This window comes from Engraulis encrasicolus, chromosome 22 (genome assembly GCF_034702125.1).
Source record: "Engraulis encrasicolus isolate BLACKSEA-1 chromosome 22, IST_EnEncr_1.0, whole genome shotgun sequence".
NCBI classification, from domain to species: Eukaryota; Metazoa; Chordata; class Actinopteri; order Clupeiformes; family Engraulidae; genus Engraulis; species Engraulis encrasicolus.
The window spans coordinates 13955109-13971617 of NC_085878.1; the positions used below are offsets into that span (position 1 = coordinate 13955109).

The 16509-nt window shown below is 43.4% G+C and overlaps 2 protein-coding genes across 6 annotated transcripts in view; one reads left to right on the forward strand and one right to left on the reverse strand.

The window, feature by feature from the left end:
- Positions 1–17: 17 nt before the first annotated feature.
- On the reverse strand, positions 18–5276 carry slc25a51b (solute carrier family 25 member 51b). Of its 2 annotated transcripts, none has more exons than XM_063188431.1 (2): positions 4950–5276; positions 18–3550 (listed from the first exon to the last, which is right to left on the reverse strand). In XM_063188431.1, exon 2 carries the CDS (start codon positions 3467–3469, stop codon positions 2483–2485), a length of 987 nt encoding a protein of 328 aa, XP_063044501.1. In that variant the 5' UTR covers positions 3470–3550; positions 4950–5276; the 3' UTR covers positions 18–2482. The 2 variants fall into 2 exon arrangements, with proteins under 2 accessions (XP_063044501.1, XP_063044502.1); XM_063188432.1 differs by lacking the exon at positions 4950–5276 and adding an exon at positions 4711–4922.
- ints10 (integrator complex subunit 10) overlaps positions 3925–16509 on the forward strand; it is a 27607-nt gene continuing 15022 nt past the window's right edge. For 2 of the 4 annotated variants that reach the window (XM_063188427.1, XM_063188429.1), the window contains exons 1-8: positions 12542–12982; positions 13120–13187; positions 13332–13435; positions 13539–13678; positions 13776–13857; positions 14005–14145; positions 14423–14594; positions 15118–15287. In XM_063188427.1, the coding sequence (XP_063044497.1) occupies positions 12854–12982; positions 13120–13187; positions 13332–13435; positions 13539–13678; positions 13776–13857; positions 14005–14145; positions 14423–14594; positions 15118–15287 (1006 nt within the window). In that variant the 5' untranslated portion in view covers positions 12542–12853. Of the gene's footprint in view, positions 4123–12541; positions 12983–13119; positions 13188–13331; positions 13436–13538; positions 13679–13775; positions 13858–14004; positions 14146–14422; positions 14595–15117; positions 15288–16509 lie in introns of those variants that run through there. The other 2 variants (XM_063188428.1, XM_063188430.1) reach the window with 2 other exon arrangements.

Here is a 16509-nt window from a genome sequence, read left to right on the forward strand (position 1 = left end):
ACCACGACACAAATAGGTAGCCGGAGTCCAACAGCAGGTTTACTTTGGTCATAGATAAACTTGCACACATACATCATGTCATCACTGCATAACCCACAGCAGCAGCTACCGAAAGCACTCCGAAAGTCACACACAGTTCAATAGAAAGGACACAACAGGCAACGTATGAAGATCCTGACACTACCAGTATTATAAAATGGTTCATAGTCAACATGGACACAATGCTGAACATTAAGATGAATGACTTTTGCCAAAATGGGGGTTGTGATGATGGCAATAACAATGCAATTTAGGTTTAACATTTACACTACTTCCTTTTCATGTTATTACATGATGCGTTCAGTCAAGAGACCTCGAAGGTTCCATACCACTTTACAGAAGGGCCACAGTAACTGGTCTTTGTTCTTTTACCCTCCCTAACGTACCATACAACTTCCCCATTCCTCATATAACTAGCATGCCATAAAATACCACTTAGATTGATTACACGGAAGTGAAGAATTCCTCTGATGGAGAGCTGTGTTAAATAATGTCATGGGGCCCACGGACCACCCCAGGGGGACATTCATTCTCATATTGATCAATGCCTTCTGGTGAACATATCTGCCAACCATCATCCTACACTACCCTCATTCATTCAAATGACAAGCTTGCCCTTCATCTAGAAAAACATATTTCAGTGTGTGTCTCCAAACCCCTTGTGGCCTGCAGTATTTTATTTGTAGTTAGCTAGCTGTTGCAGTCAGTGTCAGACTACCATGCACTTGGTGGTGGTGACAAGGCCAGGCTCCTGCACTGAAGCTCTCTCTGCTGTGCCACTGCAGCCTTGGCGGGCAAATCTGCTTCTCGTTTCCTCAGCCCCACTTTCTCAAGCCGTTCCCCTTACACTTGCCTTCTTTGCTGGCACAACTGGGTATGAAGGGAGGAAGAGGGGCAGAAGAGGAGGAGAAAAAAAGGCAGCATGGCTCATCTCTACTCAAGCTCAAATATTGCGCCCATTATGTCAGTAGAGGTTACCGCCAGCCAGCTGGAAGAGAGAGCACAGCCATGTCTGGGCCAGCAGGGGTGGGGACTCACAATGCTGCACGCCGTGCAGTGGTGACAGCATATAAAAACATCAATGTGCTGGGCGATTTATGGTATACAATAACTGACTGGACTCTCACAGCAGCCAAACACTGACATGTTGTTTTCTTTGAGATCAGCTTCCCTCAGGTAGGAGAGAATGCATTTCTGTGCTGGTCCACAGGCTGAGTGAGTTAGAAGTGAACACATTTTTTATGGCCTACTTTCTTGCAGGTCAGATACAATGCGTCTAATGGACTATTTCTGTGTGTGCGTGTCTGTGGATGCTCGTGACAGAGAGAATGCATGGTCTGCATGAGTGAGTCTATCAAATAATGATAGCCTGGCCATCAGCCTTTAATGTGAACACAGTGAATCTTGTTCAAAACATCAAAAATGATGCACAGATGTAAATAAACACACTAAGCCGTTATATAATCATTTCATCTGTATTACATCTAAGGAAGATGAAAAATACTATGACAGTGCATGACCATACTTAAGGCATAGAGAAGTCAACAGACCAGTATTCATTTGAACGCATGTGTACACATAAGTAAGAGATTGTACATGCACTATGCTGTTGACATTTTGGGAAAGATGAGGCCATTTTGAAATTAGTAATTCTTACTGGACTCGTAGAGTCACGTCATTACCGCACCACATAACACACACAACAAATTAGCAAATTCATGACAATTTTAAAATATCTGAAATGATATCAGCTGGATCTTTCACTGGAAGGATTTGTTTTTCTCCATTAACCTGTTATTATTTTTACATTAATTCTGGTCCTCATGTAATTAATTATGCATTTCAAAGATCATGTGATTTCTTCACTTTTCGTTTTTTTAAACACACAAACGACGACACCATGTAAGATAGGAAATGTGCAATTTGGATGGACCAATTGTCCTACAATGGTCCCCACCAAAGATCTCTCATATTTGTGCAGCTCTCCCAAACCAATCAGACTCTTAGGACAATACAGCTTCCAAAAAAAACACATACAAGAAAAACTCAAGTGGAACAACATAATGCTATTCCCCCCTTTCAGTCAAGGAACAGGCACCAACAAACCCAGAGAGTACCGGTTCAGGTTCCTGAGAGCACATCAGCTGCATTCTTGTGCGGCTTGCAAATAATCATCTGGATGGATGGACATTTTTTCTTGTTCCTTCTAAAATTGGCATAAACTGGCAGTTTCCATTCATACTAGACGTACAGATCAAGGTCTGCTTAGGCAAATCAGTGAACCCACAATAAGCAGCGCAATATCTGCAATGTCTGAGGCCTTATCCCCCTTGACAGGACTGGATGCACACGTGTGTATACCGAGTACACCTGTCAGTCAGTATGCTTCTGCCTTCTCCCTACTTCCCTCCTTCCTCCCATACATCATATCCCGCGACTCGAGTCACAAAAGCTTGAGCAGTAGCTCGTAGGTGGCGTTGATGATGCCCCAGCTGAGGAGCGAGCGGTGGTAATTGAGGTGCGCCCCTCGGAAGAGCAGTCTCAAACTGCCGCCCCGCTCACGCCACACCGTCATCAGCACTGTGCTGCAGGGCACAAACGCCCCCCCAACCTGCGCCTGCGCCCGCGACTTCACCACGTTGAGCGGGAAGAACATGATGCCGAGGCCGGCGCCCAGTAAGCCGCCGCACACAAAGTCTGTGACCAGGTGCTCGGTGTGCGTCTTGGCCTCGGGCAGCTGCTCCTTGATGGGGCCGCGCAGGCCGAAGAAGAGCACGTTGCTGGGGCCGTTGCGGACCAGCACAGGTACAAGGCCGCGGTAGCACTCCCGCACACCATGGTCGCTCAACAGTGTCCGGAAGGTGTGCGCTGTGTTGTGGAAGCGCCCGTGGTGCCGGTGGTCCTGCAGCAGCGTCTGCACACGCTCAAAGGGCGTCAGCACCGCCTCGGCCGTGCCAGCCAGCGCAGCCGCGATGCTGCGCGTCACAATCTCAGGCGTGCCGCTGCCCGCAGCACGGCGCTCCAGCAGCCGGGAGAAGTCCTCGTACAGCCCAAACATGATGGCCACTGTGGTGGTTTTCTGGAGCAGCGGCGGCAGCAGGCCTCGGTACAGCTTGCGCAGGCCGTCCCTCTGCAGCTGGCGAACTGCCTCCGTGGCCCGTACGCCGTGCAGCTGCTGCCGGAACAGCACCTTCTGCAGCGGGAAGGTGACTATGATGTTGGTGAAGGCCGACAGCGAGCCGCAGACATAGTGCTTGCCCTGGGGGCCCAGCATGGCAGCCAGGCCGGAGGTCAGGGCAGCCCCGCTTTTGGTCACCTTGCTGCCCTGTGCCACCGCCCCCGAGGAGGGGGAGGAGGGCGAGGGGCTGTGGCCGGGTGAGGCGACATGTTGCCGGGCAGACTCGGGGTCCATGGTGGTTACTGCCCCCATGAGAGACGAGATGAGACTGGTTCTAGGGAGTCAATTGTCATTTCTGATAAGAACAGCTTACATCCAGCACAGGTGCACACCCTGGGAAACAGATACAGAGAACAGACAATTGATCTCAAAGTACTGAACAGACACATCATAAAGATGTTACGCCATTGCCTTTGAGGTTGTGAGGAAATGAACTACAGAGGTCGTCCTTTTGCAACTAGTGGCCTAACCTACATTCCTGCAGTTGACGAAAAGTTACGTAACACTTTGTACGATGACTATAGGAAAGTGATTATCATACATCACTGCTATGTATCTTTTATTCAGACACAGTCCCTCGTGTCAAGCTTTATCCTTCGACCGGTCACAAACTGCTGTGTCATGAAGCGAATCGTTACTTAATAACAAGTAAATGTCGAGACGTTTTAACGCTTCATGGAGAGGTCATATGCGGTCACGACATAAACCTGTACAGTCCACGTATGTGGGAGTGGGACAGCACGATTACTGACACGGTTGCGTGAAAGTGCCACTTCTAAATGCAAGCATCGCAATCTCGTGTAAATATCGATGCAAACACGTTAGACGCATTTCAGTACATCATCTAGCTTGGCCGCTAAGGTTAGCAGCTAGCAGCACTTGGAAGAATTGGCACAAAATAACAGGTAATTGCTAACAGCTAATGCTAGCCTCGAAAGGGACAGGGGGGTCATTGGGTCTTAGGCTATTTAGTAAATCATATGGACGCTACTGCCATTCATAGTGGCGTTTGACCGTTTCCCTGACGTCTGTCTAGATGCGCCTGTGTGTTTTACAAGTGCTATTGAAGCTTTTTAAGGCAACGACGACCCCTTCTACTTGACAGCTGACACATGCTTATGTGCAGCTAATGTAGCTTTCCTGGCTACCAGTTACCTCCCTCAGCTCACCCTAACTAAATCTAGCAGTTATGGTGTGTATATTTAGTTTACCACAGCATGGCTCTTATTACCGACACGCTACGCATATTTTTAAAGTTCACGTTTGACTTTTGACTATTTTGCTGGTGAGCTGCATTATGACTGAAAACGATAGAAAGAGCCACCCAGCTAGCTGACGTTAGCAATCTAAAAGGCATCGTTCACACACATTCATGCATAAAACGACATGCGTGTTGACTAACGTTAGTATATGTAATGAAAGCAGAGTTCAGTTGTGCGATAAGTTTACAAAATATGCATGTGTTCAGGCTCACTCGCAAATGCAACCTTTACCTCCTGATGCCTCCTTTTCCTAGCTGACTATGATGTTCACAAGGGTGTCTACTACGATGGCTAATAGCTAGCCACTAGCTAGGGAAAACCTTGCTGCTAGCCAGCTAGATGTCACGAATGAATGAGAACACCCACACAGCATGAATTAGGCACCGGTTCCTTTATCATCTTCAACCACAATCTATCTGAATTAAGCGACTTTTCGATCAACATATGGAGGTGTCGTGTGTGATTCCTACCTGGAAAAGTCCTTTCCACAATTCGTTTCGCACCACTGACAACTATCTGTTCACACAGATGGGGCAACAGTTGACAGCTCACAAGCCAATCCTATTCAGTATTCACTGGGTCGTGCCCCCTTGAACTTGCCTCCTGATTTGGAAGTTTGGTGTATGTGATGTGTTCGATTCATATTTTCGTGCTTCCCTAAGTGCCCTGCTTACTCTGCTTATGCCTAGCGGCAACTAGAACTATAATGAATGATTGGCCTACTGTATTGTATATGAAAGAGCAGACAGCTGTCAACAAAAACAACAAAAACTATAGGCCTACAGTCATATTTGTAGGCTATGTGTCTTGGTTCTGTACTATTAAATGGAAGTCACAGTTCCCTCTGTTTTGTGTGTTATGTTGTTATAAAAGGACACTTAGGCCTATTCCTCATTCATAAACCAAATTAAGAATATTTTTGTAGGCCTACCTAAAATTAATTGTAATACTATTACTAGATGACTAGGAATAGGCCTTCAACATCATCAAAAAGCAAGTACATTTGTTAACAATGTTAAAAATGACAGTAGACTAATGCAGTGAGTGCGAGAGCATTATCATAAATAGGCTAGCCTAGGGGGCATTGTCATTTTCTCAGTGGCATGATGAAAAAGCTATATTGGTACAATTTAAGTCAATGGGCCATTCCCCTATGGCTTACCTTTTTTGCCACTGTTATATTTCACTGTATGCGACTTACCACAGAGGACACAAATAACAGTCATACAAAAGACAAAACCCACAAGCAGGGCTCTAAATTAATGTTTTTAATCTGCAGCCAAAATGGCTAGTAAAGGTTAATCTTACTCCCAAACACATAGGCCTACTCACTAATGGTTCAAAGTGCTATAGCTTTTCTACCCGCCAAATTTCACCAGCATTTGGCCAGTAGGCTGGTGTTAATTTAGAGCCCTCCCCACAAGAAAGCACAAGACAGCAGTAGGAAGAAAGAGGTAGAAATGTGTTGTTCTTTCAGGGCTGCCCTGGTTCAAGTGATAGGCCCTACATGCCTGTGTGGGGCCAGTGCTAAAGGGGGTGAAGATTCTTAGGCCAGCTTAGATCTGGGCCCACCAGCCCTGTCACAACCAGACAAGCAACTATGCAATCGCCTAGGAACCCCTTCAGTGAGTGGTTATGTATGTATTCAAATGACAGCAATGACAACTTTGTGAGTGAGGTAAAACCTCCCTAAAATTCAATAACCGAAAAATGCAATGACTTAATCCAGGGGTGGGGAACCTATGTCTGTTTTATCTGGCCCTGACATAATTTTATTGTTAGGCAGCTTCACATGAAATATGAAATATTTTGTACATGAATCTTAGAAATTACATTTTCACTACAATTAGGTTATATTCAGGCGACCTAGAGAAGGTGGGGTCTGTTTTAAAGGTGGCTGCCTTCAGTATAGGCCTAAAGTGCAGGGGAAATCCTGGTTTGTGTTCATAGTACGGCCCTCTGAGGACTGTTATGGCCCTTGGAAGAATTTGATGAAAACAATTCCCCATCCCTCCCCAATAGTTCTGAGACAAACGGAGGGTCCCAAGTCACTCTTTGCCTATGGGCCGATACTGACTTTTCTGTTCATACCCATATTTGCCCTGAAAACATGGTTGTCAAAAGGATTTTGGGTTGTTTGCAGGGCTGTAGTGGAGGGTAAACGCACGTAAACGCCGTTTACGCACCTCTGGAATTTAGGAAATAGCGTTTACCCACCTCTAAATAGCGTTTACCCACCTCTAAATAGCGTTTACGCAGCTCTTAATGGCAATTACGCACGTCAAAGTGCCCTGCGCCTTGTGATCTGCCGTTGGAATAATCCAAAATAAATTTGGTGTCATTTAAAAAAATATTGTTGAACATGCTTAACGCTTTAGTAGGAATCATTTTCATCCGCTCCAGGTTTCTCTCTACCGTTCGGAAATTAGTCACGCCCTTCTCATCAAATCTAGCCACTTCGCAACGTTTGTCCGAAAGAAGTAGGGACAAGCCAGTGCGCCCCATGTTTACAAGCGAAAGCGCATCTGCCCGCCGGTTCTACGGACGGCAATGCCGATAGAAACGCAAATGCACGTTCGTGGTGGACTTGAAGAAAAAATCCCGCGTGTGAATTCAGGTATAAAAGTAACCTAACACAGGGGAGGAGCCTAGTAACACCACCAAATCCACCATTTAGGGAGGTAAAAGATTTGTTACACCTTGTCACAAGACTTAGCCTAAAAATTATTTCATGATCTGACATGTCCAAGTTATTTGCAAAAGCAATTTCTCAGAGCTAGAAGGACTCATTCCTGAGTAAAGAAATTATAAGCTTCTTCTTCATCAGCTTCTTCTTCTGTCTATTTCCTTTGCAGTTATTGATAACGCTGTATGGGTTAGCTTATGAATGGTAGGTAAAACTCCAGTTCCTCTCTTAATGGCTGCAGTGCCTATTGCTAATCTATGAGCACCATGCCACTACAAGTAGGCCCTAGCCTAGGTAGGCTACCGTAGGCCTAATGGATGATGGTGGAGGGGTAAATTGCGAGGTGTCTTATAAAAATATAAGCCTAAAATGTAGCCTAATAGCACATCATTATCAATTCAGTTGAAAACCACAAATGCTGTGTTTTTTATATTTAGTTTCCAATGTTATAGCCTATAATATGTTATAGCATTATAATGCCATTCATCTTTGTGGGGAATGGCTGAGATGGGCCTACAGTACATGATGGTGAATCTATTTTTAAAAACCTAATGCAGAAAGTGGAATAGGCCTATGAAATGCTGTTGAGCTACTCCAATATAGGTGTTAGGCCTACTATCTAGGATTGTAACAAAGGCACACTCTGCATCATATGATCACACAAATTATGTGATAGGCCTATAGGCCTGACTGAAGATATTTTAATTGTCATTTATAGTAGAAAAATGAATGTGCAAGCCAAAAAGTTCTAGTGGCTTTTAAACAAATGACCATTTTGGATGCGTTGATACCGATACTTTATAGGCCTACTATCATGCCTGGCCTCATACCCATTTTCATACCTGTAGATACACAGATACACCGATGATACACGCATCGCGTCGCGTCACGGTCTGTCTGATCAAAAAATTCATAGTTTACCCACCTCTAATTTGACCACTACAGCCCTGGTTGTCTGGTAAACTTTTTGGTTGCTTTGAGTTCAGCTGTCCAAGTAGCTAGGGAGATAGGTGCCCCGATACTTCAGTTTGTGATACAAGCGCCAGAATCGGTACAGATACTCCTTGGACATTACTATTTTCAAAAAGTATGCGGGCCACTTCAAATTCAAGATGGTTGCCCATTTTTTCCAAGATGGCCGCAATACAGATATAATACAGATACCGTTACAGAAGTGACAAAAGCACCAAACTTTGCATGGTGTTTCTTTAGGGTATATGCGGTAATTCTAGCCTCGGAGCCCTCGGAAAAAGAAAAATATTCTACCATGTCATATACAATATGTCATGCATTACATTGTTATTACATGACATTATACTTAGCTGACGATGTTAATATAGTCCCGAACTCAGCAGAGATGAAGCAAGGGCAGGGGTAGCCTGCTTGACCAGATTGCTGAAACTATAAAAATGTTCATAGTGTGAAAGTATGGGTGAGTCTGTGGTTACATGCTTGACAGCAAATGTAACATTGTGGACAAGTTGAGAAGATTCTTGGTCTGAATTAAAATGAGCATTTCCCACACTAAAACTATGGTGAGAATAGACTGCTGCTAATGCTCGCTCAGCTGCATCTGAATGGGGAAGTGTCAGTGCAAGATGATGTCCAAGGTAGCAGGTTCTCCATCCTCTAATTTCCATAACAGATATTTTTTTATTAGTAGAGAGGGTAAAGGACAAGACCTCTCCATATGTATGAAGAACCCATAAGATCACCTAATTCTAAATTTTCACAAGTAGCATTATGTCTATAGTGACTGCATTTCAGTCTTTAAGAATGGCATTACAGATCACTCAATATACAGTACATGTAGGCTATATCTTCAGTTCAAATCAAATGGGAATTGATTTTTAAGTAACCCCAACTCCGATGAAGTTGGGACGTTTGGTAAACAGTGAATAAAATCAAAATGCTATCATTTTCAAAACACTCAATCTATTCATTAGATGGAGAATAGTGAAAAGACAACATATTAAGTGTTAAAACCGAGAAAAAATATTGTTTTGGGGGACATATGTACTCATTTCTAATTTGAGAAATCCAACATGTCTCAAAAGAGTTGGGACGGGGACAATAAATGGCAGCAAATGTCGAGGAAGACTAAAAACAAAACAAAAGACAACACTTAACAGTTAAATACATTAACCGATGAGATTATTTTATATAAAAAACAGTGTTAATTCCTATCTTGGACATGATTTCACCAGCTTAAATGGTGGGTGTATTCCTTGTCATGTTTTGCAATGTTTTCCTTTCTGTAGTGCTTACAGTGTGACAGGTCTTGACCAAAAACCCACCATTTTATCACATGCTGGTCCTTATGATGGAGCCAAACTGTTAAAACATAGTAGAGAATTCAATTTGACCTTACTATGTGGCAGTAATCGAAGATCTCCCTTCAAAATATAATGCATGAGTGGCTTTTCATGCTGTTTAAAACCCATTTATACCATTCAGCACTGTATTTAACTCTACAGATGAGTGAGAACATCTTAACCAATGCACTACTGCATCCGCATGCCATCATGGAGGCTGACTTTTGAAGCTAGCACTAACACAAGTTGGATGGTCCATTTTCACTGTAGCACAGGATGTGCAATGCTCTATTATTGTCAAAAAGAATGGACTTCTACAACTTCTGCTGACTTCTGTAAGCAAAGGACAGTTTCCCATGTCTTCTGGGTCTATTTCAAGTGAGCTCAGGTGCTTAGGAGAATGTTAAACCCCTGTGTCATTTTCATGCATTAAGCATTCTTAATATGGTCAATTTGCAATAGCTCTAGCACTCCAGGAATTAGAGTGAGACTACAGCCAATATATATTTCATGATGTCATGAACCTATACAATGATTTTATTAACAAAAATATGTCTTATATACACTCAATCGTGGTAAATCAAAGGGAATTCAAAAATGTATGTAATAACTATGGTAATTATTCCCTTTGCATCTTTAATTCTGAGTGACTCAGCCTCTCTGTGATGATCTTATACCTGGACACCTATATTGTCCGTCAGTACAATTCATTTTGAAATGTTCTTCTTTGTTGTTTTATCTTATTTGGATGTTTACTAAATTTCAATGATCCCCGTCCCAACTCTTTTGAGACGTGTTGGATTTATCAAATTAGAAATGAGTACATATGTCCCCCAAAACAATATTTTTTCTCGGTTTTAACACTTAATATGTTGTCTTTTCACTATTCTCCATCTAATGAATAGATTGAATGTTTTGAAAATGATAGCATTTTGATTTTATTCACTGTTTACTAAACGTCCCAACTTCATCGGAGTTGGGGTTTGTAGGTGTTGAGTAAGTAGGCAGAGGTGTGAGAATTGTTTTTTTTCCCCCTGAATTTGCAAACAAGTCCTCACCTAGTACTTGTGTCACAAGTTGCATTACAGTAAACTCAGTAATCATTGAGTATTTCAATTGCTACTTCAAAAATGACAGGTGATGGACAACCGTAGGTCTTTGCCACCCTTAAGAGAAATATCTATGTTAAACAACAATTCTCATATGGTATATACTATATATACACAAAATGCCATATGGCTTTTTTAACCTTCAATATTTTGAGTGGTAACAGTAACATAACTCATTCCCACTACACCTTTTTGCATCATATTGTACATGACCTAAGAATTCTCTAAATGTTTCAGTTCTGTGTAGTTGTACAGTACAGTACAGTACAGTACAGTACAGTACAGTACAGTAGCATACAGTATGGTGCCGTATAGTAAAGTACAGTACAGTAGAGTATAATACAGTAGAGTATAGAACACTACAGCACAGTACAGTGGCATACAGTACGGTACAGTACAGTAGCATACAGTACAGTGCAGTACAGCACAGCAACATACAGTATGGTGCAGTACAGTAAAGTACAGTAGCATACAGTACAGTAGAGTGTAGTACAGTACATTGCAGTACAGTACAGTAGCATACAGTACGGAGCAGTATAGTAAAGTACATTACAGTACAGTAGAGTATAGTACAGTACAGTCAAGTACAGTATCCTACAGTACAGCACAGTACAGTGGCATACAGTACGGTACAGTACAGTACAGTACAGTAGCATACAGTATGGTGCAGTACAGTAAAGTTAAGTAGCATACAGTACGGTACACTACAGTACAGCACAGTACAGTAGCATACAGTACGGTGCAGTACAGTAAAGTACAGTAGCATACAGTACAGTAGAGTGTAGTACAGTACAGTGCAGTACAGTACAGTAGCATACAGTACGGAGCAGTATAGTAAAGTACATTACCGTACAGTACAGTATAGTACAGTACAGTACACTACAGTACAGCACAGTACAGTAGCATACAGTACGGTGCAGTACAGTACAGTACAGTAGCATACAACAGTACGGTGCAGTATAGTAAAGTAAAAGTACAGTAGCATACAGTACGGTGCAGTAGAGTACAGTACAGTATGGTATATCACATTACAGTACAGTACCGTACAGTACAGTACAGTACAGTACAGTACAGTATAGTACAATGCAGTACAGTACAATACAGTAGAGTACAGTATAGCAGAGTAGACTACGCCACAGTACAGTACAGTATAGTCTTGATGACTTGTAGGCTACTTTGACAGCTGTATCCCTCCAAAGCCAATGGCATTTCCACATGCTGTTGTTTAACGTTTTTGAAAGACTTTTGAGTGTGTGAGAGAGGGAAGGCAGGCAGATATGTTTTAAACAAAGGACCACACGCACAAATAAAAAATAACAAGCAATCAGGAAGTTAAGTGGTTAGGTAGCCAACATGTCATCTAAGTTTAAGCACAAAGTAGACCAGAAAACAGACATGTTACCATTTTGCTAATACATACAATACATAAAGTATTTGTCACTATACTGTAGGCCTATGTATGGTGTATTGCATATTGACTCCTACGGTTGGAGCCAAATAATTTCAAGAAGGCAATACAAGTGTCTTTGGCGACACCTACTGTATGGATACAAAATTATTTCAGATATTGTTTGTCGGTCAATGCATTGCATTGCATTGCATGGAGAAGCGCAACCATATTTTAAGTTTAGGCCTATATAATAGGGGGGGGGGTGGGGGAGATAATGTTTAGGCATTGCATTTTCAACATGTCCCTAACTTCCGCTGTCAACTGTTCAGAGACCCCAGACGTGTTGTAAAAGACCGTTTCTCAACAGGTTCAGGGGCTCTGTTTTTTTGTTTTGTTTTTGAAAGAGACATGGCCTTCATTATTTAGTTTATTCATCGTCTGACTTTTTCCTCTCATTTCATTCATTCACACGACGTGATCTTCCACCGGTACAGTAGGTGGCAGTAGGTGGCTGTGACGTAGTTTTTGCGACAGGAAGAGGTCTTCCCCGGATTTTCCGGCGGTGCTGACATCTTTATTTATATTTTTCAGTTTATAGATGAAAGGTTGAATATTGTTAAATTGACCCTGATTCGTAAGTCGATACAGGAGAAGTCCGCATTAATGTACCAGTTCCCTTTGCAGTGCACCATAACGTTGCCACACAGGCGTAACGTTACAAGGGTGCGTGAAATGCATAGCTGAATTAGCTCGTGTTATTATATTTAGTGATATTCAGACCTCGTGCATTGGCCAATTGAATGCTGGTTCAGAGGAGCAGCGCGCAATTATTTACTTTGCTGTTTAATTTTCTGAAGCGGAGACGTACGCCGTTATGTCTGCACAGGGAGATTGTGAATTCCTCGTGAAACGAGCCCGCGAGCTTGTGTCAGAAGACCCTTGGGCTGCCAAGGCATGGCTAATAACAGCTCGAACTCTTTATCCAGCCGATTTCAACATTCAGGTAGCCTACTATATCCTTCTTTACCCTGTTAGTGAAACAACTAGAACAGAAATGAAATAATGGATCACGACATACAGAGACAAGATTCATGGAATATAGTAATTCACCATCTTTTTGTGTTCCCTTTTTGTAAACAGTATGAGATGTACATCATTGAGCGCAATGCAGAAAGGACCACACCTGCTGGCAGACTTCTGTATGACATGTAAGTAAATTTCAGCAATTGCAGTTGCTATGAATTGGTTTTCAGTTAATACACAAAGGATATAGGGCTGCAAAGTGTTCTAATGACTCATACCATGTTACAATTACTGTCATTGCATCCCTGTCTACTGTCATGTTTTTGCAGGTTTATCAATTTCCCTGACCAGCCGGTGGTGTGGCGTGAGATCTCAGTCATCACAGCAGCATTAAGAAATGACAACCAAGATAAACATGCTCAGTTTTTGAGAGGTAAGCTTTGCTATGCATACTCACAACAACTAAACTCAATTTAAATCGAGGAGACCATTGCTCTGTATGGATTATGATTAAACTGGTATTGTAAACGTCCTAGGATTGTTTGAGACCCTACCTGGCCGCATCCAGTGTGAAATGCTCCTGAAGGCCACGGAGCAGTGTTTTAACACGTTAGAGAAGGCTGAGATGCTGCTGCTTTTATTACGAAGGTTCCCAGAGTCGGTGGTTCAGCACGGGGTAAAGCTGTCTTCTTCTTTCTACATTACAAGAAACCCTACGGCAATGCAATTCATCTTGTCAGCTGTCAGTGTCTGACTTTACCTCCTATCCTTAGGTAAGCCTTGGAGAGTCTCTACTAGAGGCTGAAAATGTGGAAGACCTGGATACACCCGTGAACTGCTTCAGAAAGCTTTTTGGTGAGCATACCCTCTTGTGCTTCATATCTAAAAATGTCAGTATCCTCTTACGCTTTACCTTAGAGGATATAACAGGAAAGGCGTGTAAGTTTGTGAAGTAATTCTCACTTTTTTTGACGTTCATGTTGTACTTTTCCTGTTGCCCAGTCTGTGATGTTCTCCCCTTGATCATGAACAACTTGGATATGCGGCTTCCTCCCAGTCTGCTGTACAAGTACATGCACAAGGCAGCTGAGTTCTACATCTGCTATGTCACACGTGGGCCTTCTGCAGACACACAAATGCAGGGTAATTCAACTCACAAATGCACACACACACACACACACACACACACACACACACACACACACACACACACACACACACACACACACACACACACGTTTGCCTTTAGTGATTTTAGTGTACCATAAAGTACCAGTCATGCATACAAACCATGGTTTGCAGGACCATTGGTGACCCTTCATATTAATACAATGCTTGCTGATGGAATATATCCTTCCCGTAGCTAGGTATGTCATAGCCTGTTGTAGCCGTTATTCACCGCCCTTCCCATCACGTCCAGGTGGTCAGGAAGGTGGCTTGAAGTCTCCCGGGGTGATGCGAGGGGCACAGAAGTATGTGATTGATGGCCTGTCAGAGAAGTCCTCGGTGGTGGCTGAGCCGTGGGAGAGGCTGCTGGACATCCTGGCGGTGGTGGGGGCTCGCTGTGAGTGGCAAGGAGACAAGGGCAGCAGGTGAGGCAGATTTAGGGTCTCTTTAAGTGTCTATCATTGTGTGATTGGCTGCCCAAAAGGTCATTTTGGAGGTTTAGTTGTTTTAAAAGAATTGTATCTGATTGGTTGTCCACCATTCTGTTTGACTCTTTTTGTGAGTGTATAAAAAATGTGTTTGGAGTAGGGCTGCTTGATTATGAGACAAATCAATATCACAAATATTTCAGTCAATATTGATATCACAATATTTTTAGACAATATATTTTTTTTAAGATAAATAATTTTGCTTGACAATTCACAATCTTCCATTCGTTCAGCATTGTAAATGGGGGGGACATAGAGAAACACAGTGGCGTTCTGCATGAGTGTTGGGTGGCGTAGCAAGTCTGCTCTGTGCTCGCAATGGAGCACAGTTTAGAGTTTGGAGATCAAGTGATCATGCCAGCTGATGTTTATCTGCCCTGTGTGTGGGTGGTGTTGCGTGTCTCTATGTCTCCTTGTGACTTTGCAACTTGGTGTCTTTCATCGTGTGGTGTTGCTGCAGGAGTTACATAGAGCTGCTGCATCGTGTGAAGGAGCTGTGCCGCTACCTGCCCAGCCTGGAGGGGGAGACACTGTCCCGCTGCAGCAGCCAGGTGGTCACCTGTGCTGCCCTCGTCTTCTTCCGAAGTGCCTACCTCTATGTGTCCGTCATACAGCCTTCACTTTTCCATGGTAAGTTTTGCACGTGTGACATCCAGCTGATGGTCAAACGAGAGATTTTTTTTTCTGTGACCGCATATTTTCTTTCTGTGACCGCATATCCTTAGAGTTAGAGTTTCCAACACTGGGGTTACAGTTAAAATCTCAAAGCATACGCCAGAGATGTCAAACTCAGGGCCAACAGCCAAGTCTGGCTCACAAAATCATTTTATTCTGCCCACAAGATCCTTTCAAATATGTATGTGTTAGCCCACATCCGGCATTAAAGAAATACTGTGCAACTTTTTCATAGTCATGAAGCGGCTTGGAACGTATGGGTATATTCTATACCCTCGGTTCTCTGAGGGAGATAAGTGAGACACAGACTGTGACTCTATGGGGTTTAGCGCCCTCGCGCGACCGCTCTTGAAGCCTTTTTAAACACGCCTATTGGCTGAGTTGAGCTGTCACTCATAGGCGCCCGCCTCCTATATAAACTGTGATAGCTCGCTCATCTTCACATTAACCAGCTCTTTAAGACGAGCAAGAAGGAAGGGGCAGCAAAAGTCTGTCTCACTTATCTCCCTCATAGAAATGAGGAGATGGAATACCCATATGTTCTCTTTCGGTCGAATCGCTCAACTCAGACTGTGACTCTATGGGAGTTTTAAATACGCCCCTGAATGCTCATTCCCAACCAGTAAAAATAACGGGAGTGAAAAACCACGCTGAAAGTGCAAAGCAGTTCATACAGGTCTTGATCCCCCCGCCTCAAGGACAGCGTGAGCCACCGTGGACGCTGTAACATCAAGGCGATAGTGTTTTACGAATGTGTGCGGTGAAACCCAACCCGCGGCAGCGCAAACAGTCTGGACAGGCACTCCTCTAAATGCGGCCCAAGACGCGGCGACACCTCTAGTAGAGTGAGCTCTGAGAGCAGGAGGGTCTTTCCCCGAGGCCCGATAGGTCATTGCAATCACATCAACAATCCAATGGGACAGCCTCTGTGTCGAGAGCGCCTGTCCCTTAGAATTAGTTGCAAAGCAAACAAATAGTTGGTCGGTACGCCTGAATGAAGAAGTTTTGTCCATGTATAAGCGTAATGCCCGGACCGGGCAGAGGTAATGTAACCTCTCCTGTTCCTGCGAGGAGAAAGGAGGGGGGTTGAAAGACGTCAGTTGTAGATCGCAGCTGCCGTACAACATAGACACTTTAGGAATAAACGCTACATTGGGCCGAAGCGTGACATTATTAT

What these genes read in the sequence shown, in the direction of transcription:
- slc25a51b (XM_063188431.1), bottom strand. Translation starts at nt 3,469, where the DNA reads ATGGGGGCAGTAACCACCATGGACCCCGAGTCTGCCCGGCAACATGTC.